Genomic DNA, 21,226 nt, shown 5'->3' with positions numbered 1-21,226 from the left:
TGTATGTGGAAAGGTGGTTATAGAAAGGTGTGTACATTAAGAGGTGAACAAAGAGCTCCTAAATTCCAGCTTCCTCATTGTCATCCTTTTCACAAAGCACAGCTCAGATTGCTTTCCAAATTTACTTCTGTGTTCTGTCAGGCAAAGAAGGATTCCTGGTTCAACTCTTGTTGGCATCTATCTGTTGATCCAGGCAAACTGTTCTACCCTGACACATAAAGGAGGGATGGATTGATAGATCACCCATATGGTCAGCAGTGACTGAAACTACCCACTCCAGCAGGAGTTAGGAAAGCTAATATTTGAAAAGCTGTGGCTCAGCAAACTAGGTAACAAGCTGTAGGAAATTCAAATTTGTTTTACATCTTGTAGATGATTTATGTGATTGTCAAAGATGGAAACCACAGGTGCATATGGCTTACTCAGTAGTTTTCTCTTCCTGTTCTGCCCTCCTTTGTATTGTGAAGCTGGAAAGGTTATGTGTTTACTCCAGAGCTCCTAGAGTCTAGGATAATATTTATTTATAGATCACAGAGGTTTAATGAATTGCAAAGTTACTGTCTGTTAGCCTTGTAACTTACTCAGGCTTGGAGTAGAAAGCAGTTATGAGGAGTCCAATGGCAATAACCATCCAGGGAAATTACTGAGTATCTTCTCCATGAGAAGGGTCTCTCTTCCCCTAAACAAATCAGAGAAAAGTGTGTCTCTGAGCTGCAACCCTCCCAGGGTATATGTATTTTGGTACTTTTCTGGCAAGCTGAGTACAGGCTAGATTTTAATCTTTCCTTATCCACACTCATTTGGTGCCCCTGCATAGCGCACAACTGTACTACCATGCAGGGTAGCCGTCCTTTTATATGTTTAGATATTTTAGATATAAACCAGGGATAAAACATTACCGCAAGTTTTTTTTGTATCTTTTTTGTATATAAAGGATTACAAAATTCCAATTTAATACATTTTTGAAAAGAAAATGTAAAATAACTTGGGCTTATAAAACGAGAATTTACAATTATCTGTTAATAGTTAAAGCCACATCATAGAACCATTTTAATTACAAATCCAAAGTAACTCTAATGTTGGTTACAGAATCACCGTTCCACTCCCCCAGTAAGAGTCCAGGTGTTGAACTATACACATCCTACTCTACTCACACTCCTTCATGCCTTCTAAAACAGTACTCTCACACCCAGCCCCATCATACATATACTAGGCATGTCCTCCTCTCCACAAAGCTTAGCAACATGGCAGCTCCACTTGGCTTACACCAACCCCTGTCCTTTTATAAAGCTCCTAGGTGCCTAGTACCTTTGGACTCAAGAAAAGTATATTGTTCTCTCTCTTCCTTGCCAGTATTCTGTCTTTCTTGATGTCTATGCCAACAAGTCATCTGACTATTCTTATTAGGTCTTCCTGTCTTGCACAACCCTTCACTGATAACTGAGTGATTGTGCTCTTGTCTCACTAGAAAAGTTATTGGACCTTTCCCCATTCCTAACACAACACAGGCCAATAGCCAGCTAGACATTCAGACCCATGTTTTAATATTGAATAGAAGGGAGCAGCAGCAGACACAAAATTTCAGGCCCTGGTTTTATGTGCCTTTAATACTTTTTTTTTCTTTCTGCTTGTTCACTAAACAAGGATATTTTTGAAGGCTACTTTTTGTAGCTTTTTGTTTTCCCCTTGCATTTATCATGTTTTTAGTTTCTTCTCTGAGGAGTAATTCGCTGAATCTGTGTCTTCCAACTCAACTCGGTGCCTTTTGAGGCCACTGTGGCCATGAACAGCCCTGCTGCTGTCTTTGGCTGAGGTGTCAGTGGGGTCCTCTCTTGTTCCAGCATTGGGGGTTTCACAGGCCATTTCAGACCCACAACAATCTTTGTGTAAGAGAGTCCCTGTCGGGGGCGAGTTATCATGGTCAGTGTCTGAGTGTCCTGGGGAAGAGCAGGCTAGCTACTACCTCCAGCTCCCTGAACTTCTGCCCATTGTTGTGGGGGTGAGGGGGTCAGGGGTATAAGTGTCCATTGTTGTGGTTGGCACAGATGGTTTCTAGGCTCCTCTCCTCACTGTTACCAGATTGGGTCCTAGAACAGTTGCCAGATCCATTGCTAAGAGTGAAGCCAGATGCCTTGGGGACAGGGGGAGAGGGTGGCTCCAGCCTGGCTGCTCAGGACCTTGTTCAGGGCCTTTCCATTGAGCTTGTTTCAAAGGAGTGTTCTACAGAGCCACCATTGTTAGTGTCCTGAGAGGTGCACTCTGATGCCTCTGCCCAAGGGTGGCTGCTGTGCTCATGGCCTGGGCCACTGCTGGGATTTCTAGTGGACATCCCTTTTTTTTTTTTTTTGGTACCGGGGATTGAACTCGGGTTCTTGTGCTTGCGCAGCAGGTGGTGAAACCACTGAGCTAAATCCCCGGCCCCAGATGTCCCTTCTTTACATGCATCTTTGCTGCAGCCTTTGGGGGGCAGGTCTTGATTCCTCTGGGCCACGGCTATATTCAGAGAGGCTTCCTTACTAGAAGAAGGGGCAGGGTTGTCCTCGTGGCTGGTTCCTACTCTCCCTTCATCTGTCTCCCCTGCTACTAGGGAGGCCTCTCCAGTTTTGTTATTTGAGTAGGAGATGTAGGAAAAATGGAGCCACTTGTAAGCTTTATAAATCTTTTGCTCAACTGATTCTATGTCCAAAGTTAGTGCTACCCAGCTCGACTGAATCTCCAGGGCAGAAGTGCTCTGCTCAGGGGAGGAGGAGAGGTCATCCACTTTGATCTGTGGGTAGTTGCAGTTGTCCTTGCCATTGTAGGTGCTGGTAGGCTTGGTGGGTGCACCTGGCCTCTCCTCCTGGTCTTCTGCCTCCTCCATGCAGCATCCCACTGCCTAGTGGAGGTGTGGTGCTCGTTTAGCTCCTCCTTATCCTAGGAGCTCCTGGAGCTGCTGGACTCATCCTCAGGGCTGGGCGAGCAGGGCCAGGGGAAGAGGTCTGTGTCCAGCTCGACCTCACAGGCATTCTCCTCTGAATCTGACTCACTGGACAGGGCTAGAAGGCCTTTGTCCTGGTAACACCACAGAGCTGAGAGGCGCTGCTGGCAAGAGGCCGCCTCCTCACAGGTGGGCTCTGGTAGGGTGGACACTGCTGCAGGTGTGGTGGTGACACGCAGGGGCCCCTGGTGGAAGGTGCTCTTGGCCTCATCCATGGTGAGGGCTGGAGAGTGGGGCAGCGAGGCTGAGGACTCCAAGTCAGTGTAGCTGGAGCATTCACTGACCCCCATGTGTAGCTGGAGGATGGTGCTGTTGCTGAGGTCACTGTCTGAGTCCAAGCTCCAGCCCTCAATCTCTTGGTGGACCAGGGAGTCAAAGAATGCCATCATCTGGGGATCCTCCTGGAATGACTGATTGATGTAGTCATGGGACAGGCTGCTTCCACTGTTCAGCACCAGGCTGATGTACTCTTTGTGGGTATAGAGGCAGTGGGAATCATCCTCAATGTGGCCATAGAGGTCTCTGGTACATCCTGGCTGCTTGCACAGGCTCCAGATCATGATAATCTTTTCTACACTAGAAGGGCAGATCATGTAGGTGTGGAAATTAAATCAGTTAACAATAGATAGATGTCCTTTCAGCACCATGAAGACTCCATTGACCACCCTGCCAATGCCACCTGCTTCTGGGTCTGCAGGGATTCTCCACATGTACAGGTTGAAGTCATCAGAGCCTGAAAGGATATACTGGTCACGATCTCCTGAGAAGCAGCAGCTTTACATGGTGCATGAGTTGAAGTAAACCTGATTGTCAAACTGGAACATGGGCAGGTGGGAGTGGACATCATATAGCACAGGAGGCAGACTATGCCTCAGGGCCAGGAGTTGGGTTCCATTGCTGTTGAATCGCACACTCATGGCACTTTGGAGGGATAGATTGCCACCGTAGCACAGGAGAGAACTCTGAGGTTTTCGAGTATCCCAAAGTCCTACTCCTTCCTTTGAATTGGCTGTGGGCAATAACCTGGGCTCCACAGGGTTAAACATGACATTGTGAAAGTCTGAAGGATAGTTTGCCAGGCAGAAAGGCTCTCCATGAGGAGACTCCTGGATGTCCCAAATGAGAACTTGGCCATCATCTTAAAAGCTGGCAAAAATGTCATTTACTGGGCTCACTCACAAACCATATACTGCATCTTCATGAGCAAAAATATCCAAGGTCTCGCTGCTTTCAACATCATGGAGGATAACTTGTTCATCATTTCCTCCAGGAAATACTTTGGTGTTCCCACTGTTGAAACCCAAGCAAAAAATGTTGGAATGGTGCTCTCCTTTCAGCTGAATGGGCTTGACCCTGGAGTTTGTTCCATGGTTTGTTCCATGTGCCACAGGAAAACCCGATGGTCGTCTCCTCCCGAGACCAGCCACTGGTCTTATTGTTGGAGCATTCAATAGCACTGACACAGCCGAAGTGGCCGAGGAAGTCCTTCTTCACTTGATCTTAGCCAAAAGGCTGAGAAGCGATGAGGAGGTCCTTCTTGTAGAGGGTTTCTGCAGCCTCACAGGTGTCTCCTCTGAAAGTCCTGAGTGAGCGGGGGCTCTCCATGCAAGCCCCACTGGGACAAGAAGACCACCACTGACCTCATGCTGCCCCCCGAGGCCACTGCCACCCCTCCCTCGGCCTAGCGCAGCTGCAGCTCCGGTCTGCCCTCCCCCTGAGCTTCGCGGTGCTTCGGATGGTGCCCTAGCCAGCCATGGCAGAGCAGTGAGGTGTCTACACAAGTTTTAACCAAGACAATATCATTTAATATTTTCCCTACAATAGTTAATAAATGCTGAAAGACAGTCTAGATTATTGCAGATGATATAAAAATACACTATTCTACTTTTTCTAGAAAAATGAATATAGCATAGGCAAATCAAATATAAAAAGTGAATAGGCAAATCTGATATTATCTGAGAATGTTTACTACCTTGTAAAGTTTCAATACAGTCTATATTTATTAAATAATTGCTAATAGATCAAACATCTGAAAAAATATGAAACTAGAAAACATTAGCTTGAGTAGGCTACCTGTTAGTCATAAGTGACTCAGAAATATTAAAAGTATGGAAATGTTTGACAGCAAACAATGCCCAATCAGTACATTAAACAGGAATTGATAAATGGTCTCTATTTCTTAAAAGACTCAACTTATGCATTTGTATGAATGAGTTAGCTCTAAAAAGAAAAGCCCCCCACTGAAGCCAGAACTAATTGTGGAAAGGACATGCAGTTTTTCCTTTGAGGGGAGAAAAGCATACGTGACCACAGTAGTGCATTTGGCCTTGACAACTCCCACACAGCAATTTTATGACATTAAAAAAAAAATAGCCAAAGCAAAAGCTGAATGCAACTAACATTTTTGGATTTCACAGTATAAAACAGAATTCCTTTTATAATGATAACAAAATCATGGACCTTGCTCACAGTAATTTTTCTTACAGGTTTAGGCACTTTGGAGTGGGCTGTTACCAATCTAGGAAAATTGATATGAAAAATTAATTTTATAGCATTCATATTAAACAGTCCTATGATTACATCGAACAAAGAGGTGAGAGATGTCCTAAAAGTATGAAATATTTTCATTCTGACAAACACACAGTAGAATCATCTTGCAGAGAAATGTGGATGGGCATTAGTATACTTCCACACCCATATTATGTTTATTTGCTGATGACCTAGAGCAGGGGAAGCAAATTGCCAGAGCCAGAGCCTGAGAATATGCAATTTCTAGCTCACATTCTTCTTTCTGTTTGTTTACACAATACTTTCAAAATGTAAGTACCATTCTTACTTTGCAGACCATGCAACTGTAGACTGGATTTGGTCTCTGAACGGTAGTTTGCTGACCCCTGGTCTAGAGACCTTTGATATTATAATACATTTTCTCACAAGCACAGATGATCTCAGAATGAATATTTATAGGGGACTATATTCATATGTTTAAAAGATTTCTCTAATGTGTTCTGCTGCAACCTTAGATCTGACATTGTGAGAAATGTTTCAGAAGCTTTATGATAATTCTGTGAATATTCAAGTTACCAATGACTAAATCTAGTTCAAGTATCAACACTGCTCTTCAAAGAAATGAAGGTCACAATGAGCAGAGTACACAGTATGACATGGTTGATGCTATAATACTGATAGCTGCTGAGTTGAAGAGAATAAGGAGAATTTTAGGTCACTTTGGAGACTTGAGCTTAATTTTTTGATTTGGGTTTTAGAATTTTCTAGTGTTAAAAATATGATGATCAATAATATGATAATTTGATGATCAATAGTTTCTATACTAGCTGCCAATCTAAAGGCAGTAATTTACTATATTTAATGCTAAATGAAGAGATTGAGAAACAATGTTACATATTTATAGTGCATTAAAATGAGCTAATACTGGTTTAGCGGCTGAATGGGCATCAACAGTAGCAGAAATTCTGTAGCTAACAATGCTTTTCAGTGCTGTTTCCTCCTTAGCTGCTCTGATAGCCTAGCAGAGAAAGGACGATGCCTTGATGAAACTTGTTATCCCTCAGTTTCCATTTTTCCTTCAATACTGTCAAGGTTTAATGCCTAAAGCAAAAATATATTATCCAAAGCCAGAGTTTTATCTTTAGTGTGAATTTCAAGTAAAACAATATCATTATATGAAGTGGAATGGGCTGACAATTTTGGAGAAATAGTTAAGTCTGGTGGCATGCTCATAGACCTCAGTAATACTAGCAACTCCCCCACTGCAAACAGACAAGGTCTCTCTTTCTCTCTTTCTCCTTTGTTCTTAGAAAGCACAAGTTAAAAAAACAAACAAACACGATTGTCACTTTGGGAGGCTGAGAAGGAGATTGCAAGTTCAAGACTAGCTTGGACAACTTAATGAGATCTTGTGTCAAAAAATAAAATGGGCTGAGGATCCAGCTCGGTGAGAATAGCCTGGGTTCAATCCACCCCGCCCCCCCCAAAAAAACCAAAAAACAAAACACACCCCCCCCTGCCCCCCGCAAAACTACAAACAACTCAGCATTGAAGTGAGGCATGGTGGTTCACACCTGTAATTCTAGTACTTTGGAAGCTGAGACAGGAGGATCTGGAGTTCAAGGCCAGCCTGAATTATGTAAGGAGATCCTGTCTCAAAAACAAACATAAGAACAAATACAGCATTAAAATTTTCCAGTCTAATGGATCATGATGACACAATTACTTTTTTCCCATTTTACAGCTCCTTCCATAAAGGGTTTTAAGTACATTTGACCAAATTTTTTTCCCATTTTACAGCTCCTTCCATAAAGGGTTTTAAGTACATTTGACCAAATTTTTGTTATTTGCAAATGGTTAGAGCACAGTGAATAAGCTGTCATTTCAGACAATGAAAAAAGGCAAAGTGATCAGACTAGTTACATCATTCCATGAAATGAAGCAAAGGGTTAAGACAGAGATACATCTGCCACAGTTGCCAATTCCAATTATAATTGATTCTCCTTGAAACATCAGTTTAACACAAATGCTTATCCGGTAGTACATCATAAACCACAAGAGTGTCCTGTCACTTAAATGTAGAGCTGGGAGTTTTAATTTGTAACAAATAATTGTTTTCAAAAGCAAAGTAATATAGAACCCATAGGACTCATAAGAAAGCCTCCTTAAGGTTAATTATTACACACACTTAGGGGCACTGGCTAAATTCAGAAGGTGTTGGTATTACAGTAGAATGTAATTTTTTATAGGCTCTGAAAATTTCCATGCAGTGTGTACCGAAGCTTCTTTGACTGATACCTCTCTCTTTAGTGTAAGAAAAACTTTCTTTGTATAAGGAAAGCCTAGATTCTCCTGGAATTTTGCATTATGGCAAAATCATTATATCTGAACTACTTCTATCAAACCAAATGCCACTCTTTGGGTTCCTATTTAGAGATTATTAAAAAACAAATGATTTTTCTGTTAATCGCCAATCATAAGGTGGTAGGGATATTTTATGGTGGTGCCAAGATTGGGAGGGAGTGGTTAAAGTGACCAATCAAATTAACACAAACACTTTTCACCTAATTTTCCCTTTAAAAAAACCCCAAATTGCTTTTAGTTTTCTAGAGTGAAAATGGTAATACAGAATATTCAAGCATGCAAGCAAAATGCCTCTTTCATATCCTGAAAAAGTATTAATGTTTTCTTTGTTTTGTTTTGTTTTTTGGTACTGGGGATTGAACTCAGGAACTTGCACTTGTGGGGCAGGCAAGTATTAATGTTTTCTAAAATGTAATTTGTTCTGGGCTTATAGATGAGCACGTTTTACATCTGGTGAGATGCAAACAAACCATTATTTGCTCAGTGGGAAACAGGCTTTCTGTACATTCTAGTTAATGGGAAGTTTTCTAAGCAAACAGAAAGGAAAGGTGGGTAGGCATTTAACCTTGTTATGTCTATGCATAATCCAAGAAAAGAAAAACAAAGCCATGGAAATAAAAGTGAATTAGCAGTAGCCTATAGGTCAGCAGTGATTTCCATACAACATAGCACAAAGTCCGAAAGTATTACTTCATTTTTTATTAAGAGAGCTATTGTTGAGGCACAAACTGTCTTGGAAAATTAAAGTTTGGTTTCATCTCTTTCTGCTCAACACATCTGAAATATTTTACCCAGCACTTTCATGCTGTCTGTACTCCCAATAGAAATAAAGATCTCTAAGGAATTGGCTTTAGTCTTACATATAACTCAGGGATGCAAATACCTTGATAAGTGAGGTGCGGAACTATTTTATTCAACAATTGACCATACATGGTGGTATGTGAATTGCACAATGAACAAATTGCTCTAAATGATGTCAGTTTCAGGGTGCACGTCATACTCTTAGTCTGACTTTGACACTGCAGAAATGTGGTCTCACAAATCGATATTGTGATGAAGGATGTGGCTTTGTTCCTATATATGGATTCTTTATTCAGAAGAGTATTTGATTGAACAGTGTAAAAATATAATGGTGTGAAACAAATTAATTAAAAAGTAATAACTCAAAGTATTACAAGTGAATGCAGTCGGAAGTCAAGATCTTGCAGCAAAATAGGTTTGTTTTTGTGGTACTGCAGCTCAAACCAGGGCCTTGTACATGGTAGGCAACCACTCAATAGGCAAGCATTATGACACACCCCAAACTTCCTTTTTTTGAGGGTCTTACTAAGTTACCTAGGCTGGCCTTGAACTCAAACCTCTTGCCTCAGCCTTCCTAGTAGCTGGGATTACAGGTATGCACCATCTGTAGCTCATGTGTCTGCCAGACATTGTCACAGTTGTGCTGCTGTGTGCTTACTGTACAGTGCAATCGTATACACTAGTACAGTACAGTACCTTTCTGTTTAGTTTTTTAATGCTTTACATTGTATATTTGGGTCAAAGGTATATAGGCCTCACTTTGTCAGACTTACAAATGAATCTCACTTATGAAAATTTTCCCCAAACGGGGACTTACTGTATCAGCCCCTTTATTTTTTTTTTTTTGGTGAAAAATGATTCTATTTGTTATACATTCAAACAAATTAGAACTAGCTGCTTTACAATGATATTTTACTGCTATTTCTTTTTTTTTTTTGGTACCAGGGATCGAACTCAGGGCCTTGTGCTTGCGAGGCAGGCAGTGGCACCACTGAGCTAAATCCCGGCCCTTTACTGCTATTTCTTGGCCCTCCAACTTTTGGCTGTTTTGCAAGTTATAAGTTAGAGCTGTTCTCAATGCTTGTATCTATTTCCCTCAAAAAGTGAAGCTGGAGCTGGGCATGTTGCTCAATAGTAGAGTATCTGCCTAGCATGTGCAAAGCCCTGGGTTTGACCCCCAGTACCACAAATAAAATAAAAACATACAAACTTAAAAATGAAGGAGCAGATTATTTTAATAAACTTTATGTATCTAGGATGCTGACCATTTTACTTCCGTTACCTTGACATGCTTTCCTGGGCATAACCATGGCCCCTCTGAAAACTGGAAAATACTGCATAATGTAAAAAGTCTTAGTTTTATGACATTCCTTGATAACTTCAAATAAGTTAGTCCAGAAGGGTAGACTATACCATCAATTATGTTTGCCTGAACATAAAAACAGTGGCAACTTAAAGATCTGCCAAAGGAAACAAAGCAACCACTTTTAACTGGCCAGAGGTGTAGCATTTTCTAGGTGTCCCAGTGGAGCTTCAGAAAGGATACTAGATCCATTGCTATAATTTGCTCTATTTGCTCTTACACCCCAGAGCCCACAGCAAATTCTGGGCAATACAAGTATAGAACCCAGTGGCAGGTCTGAGTTTGTTTATGATACTTGGACTTGCACTGAGACAGATGATAGAAAGAGTACCTAGAATACCATAACTAGGTTTTTTTTTTAATCTTGAAAAACCATGTACGAGGTTAACATGACAATAGTAGAAATCAAAGCTGACACAGCTTAATGCTGGCTCACAGTTGACCATCTGGACATTGGGCTCTGTCATCCTTACTATTTTCCTTATTTAATATTAGAAAAGATATAGTTCACATGCAATCCTTATCAAAAAAGAGAAAAAAGTTAATTTCCTATGACCAGCACAAGCTGTTAACCTGTTAAGAAAGCTCAATTTCCCCAGCATTCTAGAACATAAATATACATCATATCTGTTTCTTTAAAAGCACCTCAGGATGAAGATGAGGAGGACAAATAATATAAAGCCAGGAGCAAAACACCAACCAGGATCAATTCTTCATTCTCTGTGTGGTTGGCAGCATTGGTCAGAAAGTCACTTCTCTGTTGCGATGGTCATGGTGCATTTGAATATTTAGATTTTTAGAGATTTCTTATCATCCTGCTAGGCATATGCACGTATTTTTTGTTCTCTTCATGGAATAATCATCAGTGCTTCCTGAGAGGCTCGAACATGATCACTGGCCAGATTCCAAAGAAAAACTGTGAAAAATAAGTTAGGACAAAATGAGAGAAAATTGCTCTACATTGTTATCCCTGAAATCAATGAGAAAAAAAAAATCCATTGGGCTATGACTGTAGCACATGGTAGGTTTGCTAGTGACTATCCTGGTAGTAAGTAGCCTAAGCACAGTATACTCCTTCCACCAAGATCCTTGCACCAGATCTTGGACACTATTTTCATTTAATTTATTGGATGTATTAAGCATCTACAAATGTGTCAACCATGGATGTGAACAGTTAATCTCTAATCCTTAAAACAACCATATAATATAGCTATTAGCAGCTCCTTTTTATTGTTTAAGGAACTGAGGCTTAAAGAAGAGACTTGTCTGAGATCATGTAGTTATAAATGGAAGACTTAAGGTTTACTGTCTCCTGGTCCAAAGCCTGTGTTTGCTCCACAACTTCTTCACATCCCCTTTCTTTATGTACATCCATTGCATCCTCCCGACACCCTCCACGCCAACACACACACACACACACACACACACACACACACACACACACACGCCACACACACTCCCCTAAGGATGTAGACTTACTTTCACTTTTGGCCTGTATCTCAGGTAAAGTGTTCTTGTATATAAACTGAAAGAGAAAGGGAAGGGGAAAATTCTTCAGGCTAATTTTTAATTCCCGAAAACTAGTTTACAGACAAATTTTACCACAGTGCTTTTGTATATACAAAGAAAAAAACCACATTGGTATATCTTTTGTTCATTCAATAACTATTTTTTGGAGTATCTTCTCTGCAAAACACTTGGCAAGATGCTAAGGAAGGCAAGGAAATGACCTCAGGATGTTTATAATTTAGTAGTGACCATTCCACCAATGCTTGATATGATTCATATCACACTATTGATTCATATCCTTACTTGAGGATGAGAAAATTGAGCACAATGGAGTACTACTCTGCCATAAAAGGATAAATTCGAGTCATTTGTAGGAAAACGGTTGCACCTTGAGACAATAATGTTAAGTGAAATAAGTGAGACACACAAGCTTAAATATTACATGTTTTCTTTTATATGAGAAATACGAAGTATAAGTAATTTAAAAAGCAAAATAAAAGACAGATAATAGGAAACAGGGACAAGATCTTTTGGAAATGGGAAGGGGAGCAAGAGATTGGGGCAGATGGAGAGAAGAAAAAGGGAAGGGGAAATAAAGAGAATTAAGATTTGTTATGTATGTGTACCAACTTCCTACAATGAATGTAATCATTATGTACTGCAAACATGTACTAATAAGAATAAAAAATAAAAGTTAAAAATAAAATCCAAACAAAAGGGACTTCTTAATGTCATCCAGTGTCAGAGGCAAAGCTGGAACATAAATTCCTGATTCTGTCTCTAACATTTTATACTTATATCATCCTATTCAAAGGAGAAAAAACCCCACCACTAATACCAGATTTAAATGTTTCTTACCTGAACAGGATGTGAAGATAAGAACCAAGGCCAGTTAAAATATGCCACCATGCATGAAACTGTGTGGTAACACCTAGGATAGGTGGCATCTTCTTTCGAAAGTTCCTATGGTGGGGGGATTGCCATGTTAAATGCTGACAGTGTTAAGAGTATTTTGAAATACCATTCTTAAATATGTCAATCATCTAATTTCCTTCAGTCTGCTGCATTGTTTCCTACAGTGTATTCTGAGAAATATAATTTCCAGTAGGAACTACTAGAAATATATTCAAGTTAATGTAGGAAACATTACAGAGATTACTGCCCTCTTAAAAATACTTTTAATATATAGTAATAGGTTGAAGGCTTTGAAAAGTTCTGCCATAAATAAAGGAGTTTATCTTCATTTTTCTTAAGGTAACTACTAATCCATGGAACTTATTTTTTCAGGTAATACTTATTACTTCGTGGAACAAGTATTTTCTAGAATCCACTTTGGGAAACATGTATCTAGTTAACTATCCACTTGAGAAAATGGATAAACGCTTCTCTTATCACCTTGGTATAGAACTATTCTATAAAATTCTTTAATATTTGTCAGGTGTGGTGGTGCGCACCTGTAATCCTAGCACTTGGGAGGCTGAGGCAGGAGAATTGTCATGAGTTCTAGGCCAGCCTGGGCTACATAGTGAGACCCTGTCTCAAAAACAACAACCCCACCTTTAATATCTATTATTTAATCTCATAGTCAGTGGTTCTTTGAAGAAGCTATTATTAGCTCTTCTTAGCAGATTAGGAACTTAAAATTCAGAGAGTTAATTGAGTTACCCAAGTTACTCAACTGGTGGCACAGTTGGGTCTCACATTATAGCTCTTTTTTTGCGGGGGGGTACCAGGGATTGAACTTGGGTCCTTGCGCTTGCAAGGCAAGTGGCAGAACCACTGAGATAAATTCCTGGCCCCAACATTATAGATCTTTTTGATTAAGTTGATCTTAACATTTCTTAGAGGAGAAAAACCAACGTGATGTGTCAAATTATTTTTTTTGATATCCCCATTAATTTTTGAGACAGTTACTATCTCTAAGAGCCTGCACTGTATATCAGTGGTTCTCACTCAGGGGATGATAATCTACTCAGCAGTATCAAAGCTCTCCTGGGGGTTCTGCTGTTATTCCTGATTTAGAATCACACACTTAGATCTTAGTTTTCGAAGTAAGGTGCATTACTTGTTTGTCTACACTTAAAGTCTAAGTTTACTCAGTGTTTTACTATGGAGACTTTCACACATATGCAAAAGTAGACAAAAATAATACATCTATTATCCAATGTCAATGATTATCGATTTATAGTTCAATCTGTGTCATCTAAACCTTTATCCACTTCTCCCTCCCATGTTATTTTGAAGTAAGTCCCAGATAGTGTAGCATTTTATCTCTAAATATTTCAGTATGTATCTCTAAAAGATAGACTTCTTTAAAATATGACCACTTAACCACAATACCATTTTTATACCTGAACTAATAATAATCCCTTAATATCATCAATATTTAATTTATCAACCAGAGTTCCAAATTTCTCATGTTTTTATTTTTGTTTTTTTACAGTTGGTTTATTTGAATCAGGATTCAAAAGAAGGCTAACACATTGCATTTGGTTAATAATTTGTTAAGTTTCTTATCCTTACATCCCATTCTGTGCACCCCCTTCCCTGCCCCTGTGGAGATCAGATCATTCAACCCGTAAGTTTTCCTAGTCTGAATTTTGTGGACTCAGCACCATCCTGTGGTGTTATTTGATATATCCCTCTGTCCTCCACATTTATGCAAAACTGACAGGTCATAGAATTTTGAGTTGCAATGACCCATTAATTTAATCTACTTAAAACAGATTTTAGGAAAGATGAGGCCCAGAAAGATAGTGTATTAGTGATAAAAGTCCAGAGCCCTAAGTTTAAGATTGAAATTTATCAATACATAATTGCTGACAAGATGGTAAAAGGAACACTAATCTTTATCAGAAAAGAACACTAACCATACAAAAGTAAAATTTTATATACATGTATTTCATATGCTTATTACAAATCATGTTTTTACAAATCATTTTTATTTACTCAATAAAACAGATTAGGCATGTATGAAAGATGTGGTTAAAATGAGACTAACTACAATTGTATGATGCATACCCACAAAAGACCCAAAGCCTTCAGAGGTAATGAAATACTCTCAGGTTCAAACTTTTAGGTAATTTAAATAGGTTATTTCTAGAATTTAACTTTATTGTGCTGTACATACCTTCTAAATGTTAACACTACAAAAAATCCATTTTAGAGCAGTGATATTTTTATATGCCTATGAAATTCTGTTTAGTAGAAGGCTTCCAAGAATATTTCTCAAGGAATAAAAATATATCTTACCTCAGCGAATCACAAAAGATGTTATCTATGTTCCATAATAAAAATCCCAATAAAAATATACCCAAGGATGTATAACCTAGTCCTCTAAGCCATGGATAAGCCCTGTGGGGAAAAAAGAAAAGCAAAATGAAAAATTTCCAAGTCATATTATAATCAGAGCTTGAAGCTATCACTTTCATGAGAAGGAAAGGTTTTTAGCATTAAAAGAAAAATACTAAATTCTTTAAAGTACGTATGTCTTCACACACCGCACAGACACAGATACACACACACACACACACACACACACACACACATTTTATAGAAACAAGGTCTTCCTTTATAGGCCAGTATGGCCTTGCACTCCTGAGCTCAAGTGATTTTCCTGCCTCAACCATCTAAATCTGTGTATCTGCCAAATATTTTTAGCCATTAAAAGGTACTGAAAAAGAATTAGCCACAAAGACTTCACTAAGTATTTCAGTGAGGTAATCCACAAGCACTCAACAACTTTTTTGGTGTAATAGAAGAGATAGGGGGCTGGTTGATTAGAATTAACACGGATTGAGTCACATGCTCTGGCAGGCTAAGTTACACTCACATAAATATTCATTAAATCACTTAATAATATGTATTGAGTGCTTACTATGTGCCATGTATTATTGTAAGCCTGTGAGACAGTGAAAACAATGTCTTTGTTCTCAGTGAACTTATAATATAGTTGGGGGGAGGTAAACAAGTAAATAAGTGCATAATGGTTATAAATGTTTTGCAGAAAAATAAGGCCTGGTAAGAGTAGAGTGATATGAAATATTATTTAGATTAGCTATTCATATACATATCCTCCCTCCACCAAATTTTCAAATAAACCATTTGAGACAGGCATTTTTTAACTTCATTGCTGGGGAAACTGAAGCATAGTAAGTTAGTGAAAACAGTAACAGCAGCTTATTCATTTTTTATCACTTCCATGAGTAAACTGTATACTGTATATTTAAAGAATACATCTGGTGAATACATCTGTATATACCCACAAAACTACTTCACAATCAAGATAACAAATGTCAGATTTTTTTGTTTTTTTTGGTACCGAGGATCGAACTTGGGTGCTTGCACTTGTGCAGCAGGTGGTGAAACCACTGAGCTAAATCCCCAGCCCAAATGTAGTTTTGCACAGATATGGGTCTCTGACAGATTTTGGTGTTTTTTTTGGTACTGGGTATCAGACTCGGGTCCTTGCACTTATGTAGCAGGTGGTGAGACCACTGAGCTAAATCCCCGGCACAAGATAACAAATGTCTATCACCTCCAAAAGTTTACTTTGCATTACTTTAAAAAGGGTTTTATAGTTTTATTGTTTGGCTTCTTTCACTTGCCATTTTGAGATTCATCCATGCTGTTATGTGTGTCAATATTTCATTGCCTTTTATTAATGAGCAACACTGCATTGTATGGATATAGCACAATTTATTTGTCCAAATACTGGTGGAGCGGTGTGGTGGTGAATGCCTGTAGTCCCAACACTTGAGGAGTGCTGTGAGTTTGAAGCCAGTGGGCTACATAGTGAGTGCAAGGACAGCCAAGCAGATAAGCACTGTATCAGAGAGGACATATGGATGGCAAATAAGTACATGAAAACATGATCAATAATATTAGTCATGCCTGAGTCGCGTGGAAGACACTGAATCAGGCCGCTGCAGACAGGTAGGTCTGCAGACACCCTACTGAGGTCACGAGTAGTGCAGAAGAAGCCAAATCAGCCTCCTGCAGACAGGCAGGTCTGTGCACGCCCTGCTGAGGTCTGGAGTCCCGCAGAAGATGCCAAATCAGCCTGCTGCAGACAGGCAGGTCTGCGGACATGCTAACGAGGTCCCGAGTCGTGCAGAAGATGCAGAATCAGCCCGCTGCAGACAGGCAGGTCTGCGCATGCCCTACCGAGGTCCCGAGTCGCACGGAAGACACCGAATCAGCCCGCTGCAGACAGGCAGGTCTGCGGACACCTTACCGAGGTCCCGAGTCCTGTGGAAGACGCCGAATCAGCCCGCGAACCGGCAACAATCTACTGGACCCCCCACCCCCCACTCCTCTGTACAGACACCTGGTTCCACACTACAAAGACACAGAGGACACCAGACCACCAGACCAAGGTACTGAGTCCCGCAGCTCCCGGCCCAGAGGCAGGGGCTTCTGAGCCGCCGTCCCACTGCTCCTGGTCCAGAGGAAGGGGCTTCCCAGCCACCATCCCTCCCACTGTTCCCAGCCCAGAGGAAAGGGCTTTTGGGCCACCTTCTGTCCTGCCCCTCCTGGCCCAGAGGAAGGGGCTTCTGGGCCACCATCCCTCCCACCGCTCCCGGCCAAGAGGTAGGGGCTTCTGAGCCGCCACTGCACTGCTCCTGGACCAGAGGAAGGGGTTTCCCAGCCACCATCCCTCCCGCTGCTCCCAGCCCAGAGGAAAGGGCTTTTGGGCCACCATAACCACCGCTGCTCCCATCCCCTGTCCCACCTCTCCCAGCTCAGAGAAGGTAATCCATGCAGGCACCAACAGCGCTCCCCCCCCCAGTTGAAATGAGAAAACACATAAATAAGTCTCAAAACCAGACTTCCAGATCACCTACAGCAACCCCAAATGGAAATGAGATGGAACACTCTGATACTCAACCACCTGGACCCACTGAACTGGCAACAAAAGGGGATCTGGAAAAAATGAAATCAGAAATAATTTCTCAGATAACAGGAAAAATTGTGCCCCTAGTGCAAGACATGATTAATAAATCTAGGGAGGAGCTCAGGAACATGATGGAATCCCAACATAGGAAACAAATGGAATCCATAAAACAGATGCAAATAGATTTCCAGGATATGAAAAACTCCACTGAAAGTCTACACAGCAGAATGAGCCAGTGTGAGGACAGAATTTCAGATATAGAAGATAAGATTGCAATTAGTGACCAGGAAAAGAAAAATTGCTTCAAAATTATAAGGGAACACGAGAAATCAATCCAGCAGCTGCTAGATGATGCAAAGAAGAATAACATAAGACTGATTGGAGTCAATGAAGAAACAGGAGAGAGTGCAGATGACATAAAAGATCTCTTCACAGAAATAATGGCAGAAAACTTCCCAAGCAGGGGAAAAGAGCTTGACATACAGATAAGTGAGGCATATAGGACTCCAAATAGCCTTGATCAAAAAAAATCTACACATAGGCAATAATTGTTAAGATTCCAGGAACTCAGCAGAAGAACAAAGTTCTCCAAGCAGTCAGAGAAAAGAAACAAATCACATACAAAGGAAAGCCCATCAGAATCACAGCAGACTTCTCAACACAAACCCTCAAGTCAAGAAGAGCTTGGAATGACATATTCCAAGCCCTAAAAGAAAACAGCCTCCAACACAGATTGATGTACCCTGCAAAACTATCTTTCAAAATGGATGGAGAAATAAGATACTTTCATGACAAAGAGCACCTTAGGAACTTCGTGAATACCAAACCAGCACTCCAAAAAATTTTACACAATATCCTAGGAACAGACATTGAGGATCACAACCCCAGGAAGCAAAGCAGAATGAACCCATCTGGCATGACAAGAAATTAAATGTAAAGGGGGAGAACCCAACAAAAAGAAAAAGTCATGGCAATGACAAGTCAGTACATTTCAGTTATAACCATCAATGTGAATGGTCTCAATTCACCAATCAAAAGAAATAGACTGGCAGAATGGGTCAAGAAGCAAACTCCAACAATATGCTGCATACAAGAAATACACTTAATTCAAAAGGAAACTCGTAGACTGAAAGTTAAAGGGTGGAAAACAATACTCCATGTGACAGGAACCCCCCAAAAAAGCAGGAGTAGCTATCCTCTTTGAAGATCAAGTAGATTTCAAACCAACACTGATGAAGAGAGACGAAGGACACTACATCCTTGTAAATGGAAGAATCCAAGAGGAAGAGATGACAATCATAAATATCTATGCACCAAACACTAGTGTGCCCAACTATATAAAAGAAATACTAACAGACATGAAAAGTCATATATGCACTAATACAATTGTAGTGGGGGACCTCAACACCCCACTGTCACAGATAGATCAACTAGACAAAAACCAAGTCATGAAATACTAGAACTCAATCAAACTCTTGAATAAATGAATTTAACAGATGTTTACAGAGTCTTCCACCCCACAAAATCAGAATACACATTCTTCTCAGCTGCACATGGGTCATTCTCTAAAACAGACCACATACTTACACATAGAACATGTTTAAGTAAGTGCAAAGGAATTGAAGTTATCCCCTGTGTATTATCAGACCATAGTGCGATGAATTTGGAGATCCATAGCAAAAGAAACTTGAAAAATTTCATAAACACATGGAAATTGAACAACACACTTCTGAATAACCAATGGGTTACAGAGGAAATTAAAGAAGAAATCAGACAGTTCCTTCAATTAAATGACAATGACAATACAACATATCGGAATCTATGGGACACAATGAAAGCAGTCTTAGGAGGGAAATTCATAGCAGTGAATATGCATATTAGGAAAACAGAACGAGCCCAATTAAACAATCTGATGCTGCACCTCAAGCTTCTAGAAAAAAGAAGCACAGGACAATCCCAGAGCTCATACAAGGGAGGAAATTATAAAGATCAGAGGAGAAATCAATGCAATGGAGACTAAGAGAACGATACAAAAAAAATCAATGAAGCCAAGAGTTGGTTCTTCGAAAGAATCAACAAAATTGACAAACCTTTAGCCAACCTTGTCAGAAAAAGGAAAGAAAAGGCCCAAATCCATGCAATTAGGAATGAAAAGGGTGAAATGACAACAGACCCAGCAGAAATCCAGAGGATCATCAATACCTACTTCCAGAACCTATATGCCAATAAGATGGACAACACAGAAGAAATGGACAGATTCCTAGATACATATGAATTACCAAAGTTGAACAAAGAAGACCTAAAAATTCTGAACAACCCAATATCAACCAATGAAATTGAAAATAAAACTTATCAACTAAGAAAAGCTCAGGTCCTGATGGCTTCACTGCTGAATTCTACAAGACATTTAGAGAGGAACTGCTGCCACTACTGTTCAAACTCTTCAATGAAATTGAAAGGGAAGCAATACTCCCAAATTGATTCCTGGAAGCAAGCATCACCTTGATCCCCAAAGCAGACAAAGACTCAACCAAAAAGGAGAGCTATAGGCCAATCTCACTAATGAACACAGATGTAAAAATCCTTAATAAGATAATGGCAAACAGAATGTAGAAGATCATTAAGAACATCATATACCCTGATCAAGTGGGATTCATCCCAGGGATGCAGGGATGGTTCAATATATGCAAATCAATCAATGTAATACACTATATCAATAGAGCCAAGGACAAAAACCATATGATTATCTCCATAGACGCAGAAAAAGCATTTGACAAAATCCAACATGCATTTATGATAAAAACCCTACAAAAAATTGGAATAGATGGTCTCTACCTCAAACTGATAGAAGCCATCTATGAAAAACCAACAGCCAATATCATACTAAATGGTCAAAAACTGAAAACCTTCACACTAAAATCAGGAACAAGACAAGGATGTCCACTATCGCCACTCTTGTTCAATATAGTTCTGGAAACATTAGCCATGGCAATTAGACAGGAGAAAGAAATAAAAGGAATAAAGATAGGAAATGAAGAAGTCAAATTGTCATTCTTTGCAGATGACATGATACTCTCTATAGAAGACCCCAAGAACTCCACCAAAAGTCTTCTGGACTTAATAACCAAATTCAGTCAAGTAGCTGGTTACAAGGTCAACACACAAAAATCAATAGCTTCCCTCTACACAAATGACAGATTCACTGAGAGAGAAATAGGGCAAATAATTCCTTTCACAATAGCATCCATAAAACTGAAATACCTAGGAATCAACCTAACGAAAGAAATCAAAGACCTCTTCTCTGAAAACTATGGCACTCTGAAAAGAGAGATTGAAGGTGATATCAGAAAATGGACAGACATCCCCTGCTCCTGGGGAGGAAGGATTAATATAGTGAAAATGGCCATACTTCCAAAACTGCTATATAGATTTAATGCAATTCCAATTGAGATCCCAGCAGCATACTTCATAGACCTCAAGAAAACAATCCAAAAATTCATTTGCAGCAAGAAGAGACCCAGAATAGCAAAAGCAATTCTAGGTAACAGAGACATGGCAGGGGGTATCACAATCCCCAACCTGCAACTCTACTACAAAGCTACTGTGATAAAAACAGCATGGTACTGGCAAAGAAACAGGCTTGAGGACCAGTGGAACAGATTAGAAGATGCAGAAACAACGCCAGACACACTCAGCCATCTCATCTTCTATAAAGGAGCCAAACACCCTCACTGGAGGAAAGATAGCCTCTTTAATAAATGGTGCTGGAAAAATTGGGCTTCAACTTGCCAAACATTAAAACTAGACC

The 21,226-nt window shown here is 40.0% G+C and overlaps 1 protein-coding gene and 1 pseudogene across 6 annotated transcripts in view; both read right to left on the bottom strand.

Annotated features, from left to right (window-relative positions):
* Positions 1–888: 888 nt before the first annotated feature.
* LOC101724661 (DDB1- and CUL4-associated factor 5 pseudogene) lies at positions 889–4,373 on the bottom strand (annotated as a pseudogene).
* Positions 4,374–7,170: 2,797 nt separating this feature from the next.
* The window catches only part of Acer3 (alkaline ceramidase 3), a 168,606-nt gene continuing 154,550 nt past the window's right edge, over positions 7,171–21,226 (bottom strand). For all 6 annotated transcript variants that reach the window (XM_087211989.1, XM_087211993.1, XM_087211992.1 and 3 more), the window contains 4 exons: positions 14,775–14,876; positions 12,381–12,485; positions 11,493–11,538; positions 7,171–10,929 (listed from right to left, as the gene is read on the bottom strand). In XM_087211989.1, coding sequence (XP_087068115.1) covers positions 10,876–10,929; positions 11,493–11,538; positions 12,381–12,485; positions 14,775–14,876 — 307 coding nt within the window. In that variant the 3' untranslated portion in view covers positions 7,171–10,875. The remainder of the gene's footprint in view (positions 10,930–11,492; positions 11,539–12,380; positions 12,486–14,774; positions 14,877–21,226) is intronic.

This window comes from Heterocephalus glaber, unplaced genomic scaffold (assembly GCF_053883595.1).
Source record: "Heterocephalus glaber isolate CG9 unplaced genomic scaffold, H.glaber_assembly_v1.0 deba00001428, whole genome shotgun sequence".
Classification (NCBI taxonomy): domain Eukaryota; kingdom Metazoa; phylum Chordata; class Mammalia; order Rodentia; family Bathyergidae; genus Heterocephalus; species Heterocephalus glaber.
This window is presented reverse-complemented; position numbering and strand designations above follow the sequence as displayed.